We start from the raw sequence: 9,389 nt of genomic DNA on the forward strand, positions 1-9,389 counted from the left end.
ACGATGCTCGGAAACATCCGCTTCATCTGGGATTGGAGGCCGCGGAAACCCACCCAAAGTCCCACGGCGGCTGCGCCTCTGGGGACCCGGCGCCAAAGCCTGCGGGCCTGTCGGAGGTGGTCTGGGAGTGGCATCGCCTTTGGCCAAGACCGCGGGTTCTGCGGGCAGAGAGGAGCCCTGGGTTCGCTTTCTGCCGCATCCATTTTCCAGCTAGGTGACCTTGGGCAAGGTACTTACATTTCCATGTGCCTTAACTTCCTCATCTTTAAGATGGAGAAAATGATCCCGGCCTTAGTGGGTTGGCCTGACGATGTCATGGGGTCAGACAGCCTGGGCTGGAGTGCTGGCACTGACATCAGCTAGCTGTGTGCCTGGGGCAACTTACTAAACCTCTCTGTGCCCCGGTTCCCTGCAAAATAGGGGTAATAATGGTACTTACCTCCGAGAGGTGCTGCCTGCAAGGCGCTTAACAGTGCCTGGCACAGAGTAAGCGCTCAATAAACGGTGGCTATTGTGGTTGCTGTCATTATTGTTCTTAAGACCGCTGAGCACACGAGCGGAGCTCTAGCTGGCGGCTATTATTAGTCTTTCCCGGGTCCGGCTATTGCTTTCCGGGCATTGTGAAAATCTTTGACCAGGCGCTCGCGTCCTTATCGGTAGCCGAAGGACAGCCGGCCTTCCCGAGTTTGAAAAATCGAGGTTCCCCTGGAGGAGGGCCAAGAACGCGGCCGCGGGCTGCGAGGACCGGGACCTCCCGGGAAGATGCCCGCGCCACGCCGCCTCCGCGCGTGCCTCCACGAGCGCGCGCCAGAGCCGCAGTGACGTCGCCGGGCCCGCGGGCGGTGGGGAGGCGCGGCCTGCACACGCGGGGGCCTGGGGTGGCGGGGCTGGCCGGGGCTGCCCGAGGCGCTGCGGGGGGGGGGGGGCCCGGCGCGGGTCGGCTCCCCAGCGCCTGCCGGCCCCCGCGCCCCGGCCCGCCCAGCCCCGCGCGGGGCTGACCTCCCGGCGGCCGCTCGGCGTCGGCGGGGTCTTCCCGCTCCTGCCCGCTCTCCCCAGCGCCCGCCCCCATCTCATTCCTTCCAGTCGCCAGCGACACACTCGGCTTCCTCGTCTACGCGCTCGGACCAGCGATGACCCCCCGCGGGAGGCACCGCCCCCTCCCGGCTCGGTCCGCAGCCCTCGGCGCGCGCATCTCCCCGCGGGCCCGGCGGACAGTTGCACTCGGGCCGCCCCGCACGCGTCTCCAGCTCGCCGCGTCTGGCCCGTCTCAGTGGTGGCAGTGCCATCACCCTAGACCCTCGCCCCTCCAGACAGCTCTCCAGGCATTCTCCGTGTCTTCCTTCTAATTCCAGCCGGCCCGGTTTAGGCGTCCCTCTCCCGCTGGCTGGTAACACATTCCCCTCGAAGATCTCCCTGCTGCCCTCCTGCCTCCTTCACGGCCAGCCTCCACACACCGCTAGAGTGAGTACCCACCGTGACGCTGGCCATGCCTTACGCTGCTTAAGGCTGCCCGGCCTGGGACTCCAAGCCCTGTCTGTCTTCATGGGCACGCCCCGCTGCCATCTTCTCTCTGACACCTTTCGGAGCTAGCCCTGGGTGCTGGACCAGGCTGGGACCACACAGTTTAAGGTCTGCAGTATCTTTACTGCTCTGGGGCCCTATCAAGGGAGTTTACGGCCTCACTCCCCAGCTCCCCCAGCTGGCTTCTTCTTACTGATTCTCCAGAGCTCAAGATGTGAGTCGCCTCTTCAAACGGCCTTCCCTGTTCTGCTTTCTGGCTGAGTGAATGAAGTGTCTCTGGACCCCCCATGCTTTCTATCCCTTCTGCTTTAGTTTATTTGGCATAAAGACCTCATCTTTCAAGCTAGCCTCTGAAGGCCTGCGTGGTCTGTGCACCATCCCCCACATGCACCCCCAGCCCCAGCCTCTTCCTCCCTCTACTCTGGCCACACGGGGGGTCTCAGTTCCCAGCCTCTGTGTTCACCTTCCCATGCCAGCGTCCTTGTACAGCCTCTTCTCTCTGGATGTACCTTTCTGCCCTTTCTCGGCTACTCAGTTTTTGGCTCTCATCCTAGGTAAGCAACACTTCCTCAGAGACTCCCTTCCCTGACCCCTCCCTCACCCACTTCCAATTCAGTTGAATTCTCCTTTGATAGATCCAAGTATATAAAAAAACTATAGAGAATAATATCCTTAACACCTGTTTATTCTGTACCCCTCCCCGGCACCCCTCTCCTTGCCAAAGTTTAACATTTGCCGTATTTTCTTCAAATCTTTTTTTAAGGGCATAAAACTTTACAGATCTAGGTGGAGCCCTCTGAACCCATTTCTGTCCCTCCCCTAAGGTACTTGCTCTCCTGCGTTTGGGGTTTATCATTCTCATATATGCTTTCGTATTTCTTGCTACGTATGTTTGTGCCTGTAAACACTTCATAGAATTGTTTGGCAGGTTTGTAAACTTTGAAGAAACAGCATTTACTGGATAGATCATGTGTCACTTGCTTTTTTCACTCAGCATTATGATTTTGAAATGTAGCCACACTGATACATGTAGTTCTGGATGGTCCATTTTCACTGCTGGTTAGGGTCCCAACTGGATGGTTCACCACACTTTACCCATCTCCTTCTGGAGGAAATTCAGCTTGTTTTCTCATTTTTTGTTGTTAGAAACGATGCTACAATTAATATTTTTTTTATGCCCATCCCCTTGTGTGAAAGTGAGCCACCTGGGTAGATACTGGGGTATGGAATTGCTGGGCTCAGGTCATGTGAAGTTACTGGGCATGGCTGAACAATGCTTCAAAGTGGTTGTATCAATGTGCACTTCCATAGCAATAAATAAGAGTTCCCATGCTTGGCTTCCTCAACAACACTTGGTAATGTCAGACTTTAAAACTTTTGCCAACCTGGTGGGTGTGAAATGGTGTTCCAGTGTTTAAATTTGCAATTCCCTGTTTACAAGAGAGACTGAGCATACTTTCATTTGTTTATTGGCTATTTGCCTTTCGTCTTTTTAAAATTGCCCTTGGGTTTATTTGACAGTGCTTCTATTGGATTCTCTCTTATCATGTGTAGGAGTTCTTTATGTATTCTGGATACTAATTCTTTGTCAGGCTATAAGCCATCTGCTGTCTTCTACTCCACTCAAGCACAATTTTGAATCTATGTGATTGATTAATGGCTGACTTTCCCGCTAGACTATAAGCTCCATGAGAAGAGGGACGGTCCCCTGCAAGGCATGCAGGGTCTAACACACACCAGGAGCTTAATAATAAATATTTCTCTACTGAGTTGTATTGACATTATTTGTCTTTTTACATGCTCATCACTTCAGCCCTCACCCTCAATGACCCACGAGGCTGTAAACTCCTTGAGAGCAGGAATCTGGAGCTATTTTATGAACTTCTCATGTCTCCATCTTTGTTTTTATCACAATACACCCCTGGCACAGAGTATATATCCAATCATTTTTGCTTAATTTCCTTTGAGCTTTCTCTTTCTTTTCTTTGCTTTCTCTTCAACCCATCTTCTATCCCTAAGACCAGTTATATTATCTATAAAATGACCGAATAACGAAAACCTTCTCAGCTGTTTGTGAGAATCACACAATACAGTGTATTCGAGTAAATAGAGCGGTGCTTAGCACACAGTTAGCGCTCAATAAGTGGTGACTTTCATTATCCCCAGAGCAATCATTTTGGTGACTAAAGATACACTCTATTTAATTTTAACAGAAAGAGTTCTTTCAGAGAGAGAGAATAAAGTGAACTTCCTGAAGATCTGGTAAGCGGGTTTTTTTTTCCTCCCTTTATTGGCATTTGACCCACTATATAAGGCTCAGTCTCAACACGATCTCTGAAAAGCATCAAATATCATTCTTCTCCCTTTCTTTTATAAATTCCAGACATATCAAAGGCATATGAACCATACATAGAATTCAGACCTTTAAGTGGAAACATATAAAGGCCAATTCCATGTCTTTGGCCAGAAGTCAGAGAACAGAAAAAAGGTCTGTCAGTGATACCAGAAGTGGGATTTAGTGGCTGCAGCCAGGGACAAAAGCAGAATTCTTACATCTGTTTCCTACATCTGCCATTGATTGTGTGACCATTGATCTATTTATAAAATGAAGATAATAATTCTTGCTTTTTCTGGAGGTTGAACTTCATTAATTACTCATTTTAAAATGCTTTGAGATCCTCAACATGAAAGGCAGTTTGGCTGTATTTAAACAGTGCTCCCAATAGGTAACTGGCCCTGCAACATCTGTCCAGGCGGCTTGGGAATCTGATCTCCATCTTACCAGAAAGTGAGGCCCGGGAAAGGGGACTGTGGGTCCAGAGTTGTAAGTTTACGACAGACAAGGGGAAACCCCCTTCATCTCCAGCCCCAAGCTCATAGGAATGAGAAATCTCAGGGCAGCCTTATTTGTTCAAGATGTAATGCTACTCGGAGGCCCGTCATCTCTGGAGTTTCATCTCTGCATGAGGAAAGCAGGTGGCTGCACTGGGCCGACTGCAATGTGAACCCACCAGCGAGAACAGTTAGAGCCACGGTGACTGCGGGCAGCGGCCTATCCCCAGAAGGCTCAGGGGGAGCTTTGCTGAGAGATGTAACGGGAGAAGGTGGGCTGAACCCAGAAAGCAGGGTAGGCAGGCCCCCTCTGGAGGCTGACCTTCTCCTCAACTCAGAGATCTGGGAAAGGGACCCGAAAGAAGGCACCGGAGAGGGTTGAAATCCTTGTCCCACAGCTCTGCGTGGTAGCATCCGAGAGTTGAGCTGGCCCCTACTGCAGCTGTTAGAACCAGCAACGACTGTGCAGTGGTTTGAGGAGAGAACCCTGGAGCCAGAAGACCAGGCTTTAAAATCCAGCTGCAAACTTACCAGCTGTGCAGTTTGGTCTCTGAGCCTCAGCACCCCAGCCAGGGCTAGGGATAATAACACACCGACTTGTCAGGGCTGTTAGGAAGAGTAAACAAGAAAAGGCATGTGCGCCACTTGCGGAAGGCATTCAGTCAACCGTCATGGAAAAGATGAAAACGCTACAAACTCACTTAAGACTGAGCAGAGCTCTCTCCCTCAGAGCTCTCTCACTTTACTTAAAAGTAGTTTTTCCCTCTTAAATTTCCCTTTAAATTATGCTTGTGCATAATTTAAAAAAACAAAAGCCAAACAAAAGCAACAACAAAAAAACCCCCAAACCACACCAAAAAACAAAAGCCACAACCCATGAAAGAGAATTCAGTGAAAAGTGAGTGTCTCATTGGAACCTCTTGGCCGCTCAGCTTGCAGGGTCTTAGTTCTCTGAGCGGGGATCAAACCTATGTCCCCTGCAGTGGAAGCAGAGTCCTAGCCACTGGACCACCAGGGAAGTCCCTTATTTGAACCTCTTATTGCCCATTTCTCCTCCCCTGGTGGCAATAAATATTACCAGGTTCTGGTGTATCTTTCCAGGGATAGTCTATGCGTGTATAAGGATCTACCTGGATTTTGAACTTGGCATTTTGTTGTTGTTGTTGTTGTTCTTGTTTTTACTAAACAATGTGTCTTGAAACTAATTCACTATCAGTATGTATAAAGCTACCTCATTCTTTTTAAGGCCACATAGTATTACACTGCATTTATTCAGCCGAATAAATGCAGTCCTCTACAGATAGGCATGTAGTCTGGATTAGTTTTATTTATTTATCACCACCCATTTAGTGGCTTAAAACAGCACAGATCTATCATCCTACAGTTCTGTACACTGGAAGTTCAAAATGAGTCTTGCTGGGCTAAAATCAAGGTGTTGGCAGGATTTCCTTCCCTTTGGATACTCTGGGAGTATCCAAATCGATTTGGAGAATCTGTTTCCTTGTCCATTCTAGCTTACAGACGCGTCTAGACACTTCTAGACCTGCATTCCTTGACTTATGTCCTCTTCCTTCATCTTCAAAGCCAGCAACCAGAGACAGGGTTTTTTCTCAAGTCCCATTATTCTAACTGTCCTTTTATGCTTCCCTCTTTCGCTTTTAAGGACTCTTATGATTGCATTGAGCCCACCCAGATAATCCAGGATAATCTCCCTATGTTGAGGTCAGCTGTTTAGCCATCTTAATTCCATCTGCAACTTTAATTCTCCTTTGCCGTGCATGTGCACAGGTTCTGAGGGTCAGCATGTGGACACTTCAGTGGAGGCATTATTCTGCTTACCACCAGGTCATTTCCTATCTTTTGCTATTGCAGACAGAACTGATGAATGTCTTTGTATAAATGTCACTTCCTACCTGTGAGTATATATGTAAGATCAAGTCTGAGAAGCAGTGTTGGTGTGAAAGGGCATGTGTTTAAAAATTTTTGGAAGGTATTGTCAACTTTTGCTCTAAAGGGATTGTGCCAGTTTACACGCCTACCACTAATGTACCAGTGCAATTTTAAAAATTTTGTAGCCTTTTTTATTTTAGAGCAGTTTTAGGTTTACAGAAAAATTGATCAGAAAGCACAGTTCTCACGTACCTCCTTCCCATAGTCCCCTTCTTACATCCTTGTTATGTTACTGTGGTATGTTTGTTACAATTGATGAACCAATGTTGATACTTTATTATTACCCGAAGTCCCTAGTTTACACTAGGATACACTCTTGGCTTATACATTCTGTGGGTTTTGACAAATGTATAATAACATGTATCCACAATTATATTATCATACACAGTAGTTTCACAGCCCTAAAAATCCTGTCTGTTCTGCTTATTCATCCCTCTCTCTTCCCCACCCCAAACCCCTAGAAGACACTGATATTTTTACTGTCTCTGTAGTTTTGCCTTTTCCAGAAGGTCATATAGTTGGAATCATATATATAGCCTTTTCAGATTGGTAGCATTTTTTTTTTTTTTTTTTTTTTTTTTTTGCTGTATAATAGTCCATTGTATGGAGGTACCACAGTTTGTACAGCCATTGCCTGTTGAAGGACATCTTAGTTGTTTCCAAGGTTTGGCAATTCTGAATAAAGCTGCTATAAACACCTGTGTGTAGGTGTTTGTGTGGACATAAGCTTTTCAACTGTGCCAATTTTTTCACACCTTTGAATATGCAGTATTTTAGCAACTTCTTCATCTTGGCTAACCTGATAGATGACAATGGTATTTAGTCACTGTTTTAACGTACATTTCTTTAATGAAGAGTGAAGTTTGACATCTTTTTATTTTTATATTTTAATTTCTGGCAATGGACTGTTCATGTTTATTCTTCTAGTGGTTTGCTTTTTTTTTTTTTTTTTAAGTGAGTGATACATACAATCTTTTTATATAACAAGGATATTGGAAATCTGTGTTATATTTTTATAAATATTTTGTCCAGTTTATTATTTGTCTTTTGATTTTTTTCCATGTTGAAATTTAAAATGCTTGTAAGTCAAATTTATACCTTTTGTTTTCCTTTGAGGCCTTTGTGTTTTGTGTCTTGACTTTCGCACTTTGAGATTTTAAAAACATCTTTTTTTTTAAAGCTCTTTATTGGAATATAATTGCTTTACAGCGTTGTGCCAGTTTCTGCTGTACACCAAAGTGAATCAGCTGTATGTATACATATATCCCCATATCCCCTCCCTCCCACGGCTCCCTCCCACCCTCCCTATCCCAGCCCTCTACGGCATCACCCATCATGGAGTTGATCTCCCTGTGTTATGCAGCAGCTTCCCATTAGCCATAAAAAGTTCTCCTGTTTAATTCTCATGCTTTTATGGCTGTAAATTTTACATTTAAGTCTTGGGTGCATCTGGATGTACTTAGTTGAAAGGTGCAAGGTAAGATTCCAAACGCTGCCCTCCTCACTGCCCGCACCCTCCCCCCACACAAGGAATGTTGTTCCAGCCTCATTTTCAGAAGAATCCATCTTTCCTCTTATTGGAAATGCCACCTTGATTATATACTAAATTCTAGTGGGTAATTGTATCTTGTCTAGTCTTCTGAGGTGTTTTGCTTACCAGAGTTTTCCACTATTTTTTAATAACAGATTTACTGAAATATAATTCACATACTATAAAATTCACCCCTGTAAGTATACCACTCAGTGTTTTATAGTATATTCACAGAGTTGTGTAACCAGCACTGCTATCCAATCTCACAACACTTCCATCACCCCACAATGAAACCTTGTACTCATTAGCAGTTACTCTCTACTCCTTTCTGCCCCTAGCTTCTGGCAATCACTAATCTTCTTTGGTTTCTATAGATTTGTCTATTCTGGACATTTCACATAAATAGAATTATATGGTATGGGGCATTTTGTGACTGACTTCTTTCACTTAGCGTAATGTTTTCAAGGTTCATTCATGTTGAGGTATGTGTCAGTGCTTCATTCCTTTTTTTTTTATTGTAAAATAAATTTATTGATGGTAACTTTATATGATTTACTCCCTGTATTTGATGTTACAGACTTTAGGGTCTTTGAGATATGCTGGGTCCTTGTATGTGACTGGCATAAACCCCATTATTTGAGCTCTCTTAATTGCTTTTGTGATTTCTTTTTGTTTCTTCCCACAGAGACCTGTTACATGTCTTCCATAAATGCATCCAGTAAATGGAGAAACAAACTGGGATAAAAGCTGTACATTCTTATAATCTACATGTTTTCCACACAGGATACATTTTTTCAGAGGCTCCTTATAAGGATTTTCCATTGGAACAGGCAGGTCCTCATTGCTGGTTACCTGTTTATATCGTGAACAACTTCTCCACAGCACTGAATGAGTTCTAGAATCTGTGAGGCAGACCGCAGCCGTCACGAAGTGCGTCAACTTTCTCCTCCCTAGACCACCACAGAAAGCTACCATAGCTGCCATGGTTCATTGCCCCACCTCTTCCTTCCCTCTTTTCCAAATCGTCCTGACAAGTCCCTTCCGGTGTGCTTCCCCTGTTGGCCCCAGGACTCCGCTTCATTCCTTTTTTATTGGTGTGTATAATATTCTGTTGTATGGTTCTACCACGTTCTATTTACCCATTCATCAAGTGGTGTACATTTGGATTGTTGCCACTTTTTGGCTATCACAAATAAGGCTGCTATGAGCATTTGTGTGCAAGGTTTTGTGTAGGTATATATTTTCAATTCTTTTGGGCATATGTATAGGAGTGGAACCGCTGAGTCACATGGTAAGTCTGCTGAACATTTTAAAGAACTGCTGGAATGTTTTCCAAAGTGACTGCATTAATTTAGATTCTTAACAGCACGGTATGAGGGTTCCAGTTTCCCCACATTCTCACCAACACTTGTTAATGTTTGTCTTTTTGATCTTAGCACTCCATGTGGGTGTGAAGTGGCATCAGGTTGTGGTTTTGATTTGCATTTCCCTAATGACGAATAGTGTAGGACATCTTTCCCTGAGCTTATTGAACGTTATATATCTTATTTAGATA

At 45.4% G+C, this 9,389-nt stretch overlaps 1 protein-coding gene across 3 annotated transcripts; it reads right to left on the reverse strand.

Moving 5' to 3' along the window:
- Positions 1–8,386: 8,386 nt before the first annotated feature.
- LOC130829338 (28S ribosomal protein S18c, mitochondrial-like) lies at positions 8,387–8,818 on the reverse strand. Of its 3 annotated transcripts, none has more exons than XM_057695738.1 (2): positions 8,663–8,818; positions 8,387–8,581 (listed from the first exon to the last, which is right to left on the reverse strand). In XM_057695738.1, exons 1-2 carry the CDS (start codon positions 8,816–8,818, stop codon positions 8,387–8,389), a joined length of 351 nt encoding a protein of 116 aa, XP_057551721.1. The 3 variants fall into 3 exon arrangements, with proteins under 3 accessions (XP_057551721.1, XP_057551723.1, XP_057551722.1); XM_057695740.1 differs by having other exon boundaries at positions 8,391–8,523; XM_057695739.1 differs by having other exon boundaries at positions 8,398–8,518; positions 8,577–8,818.
- Positions 8,819–9,389: the final 571 nt, after the last annotated feature.

Source organism: Hippopotamus amphibius, chromosome 9 (genome assembly GCF_030028045.1).
Source record: "Hippopotamus amphibius kiboko isolate mHipAmp2 chromosome 9, mHipAmp2.hap2, whole genome shotgun sequence".
In the NCBI taxonomy this organism is placed as follows: domain Eukaryota; kingdom Metazoa; phylum Chordata; class Mammalia; order Artiodactyla; family Hippopotamidae; genus Hippopotamus; species Hippopotamus amphibius.

Coding starts and splice junctions, on each gene's coding strand:
- LOC130829338 (XM_057695738.1), bottom strand. CDS start 8,818: ATGGCAGCTATGGTAGCTTTCTGTGGTGGTCTAGGGAGGAGAAAGTTG. Junction 8,582..8,662: donor CCAGCAATGAGGACCTGCCT/GTTCCAATGGAA, acceptor AAGAATGTACAG/CTTTTATCCCAGTTTGTTTC.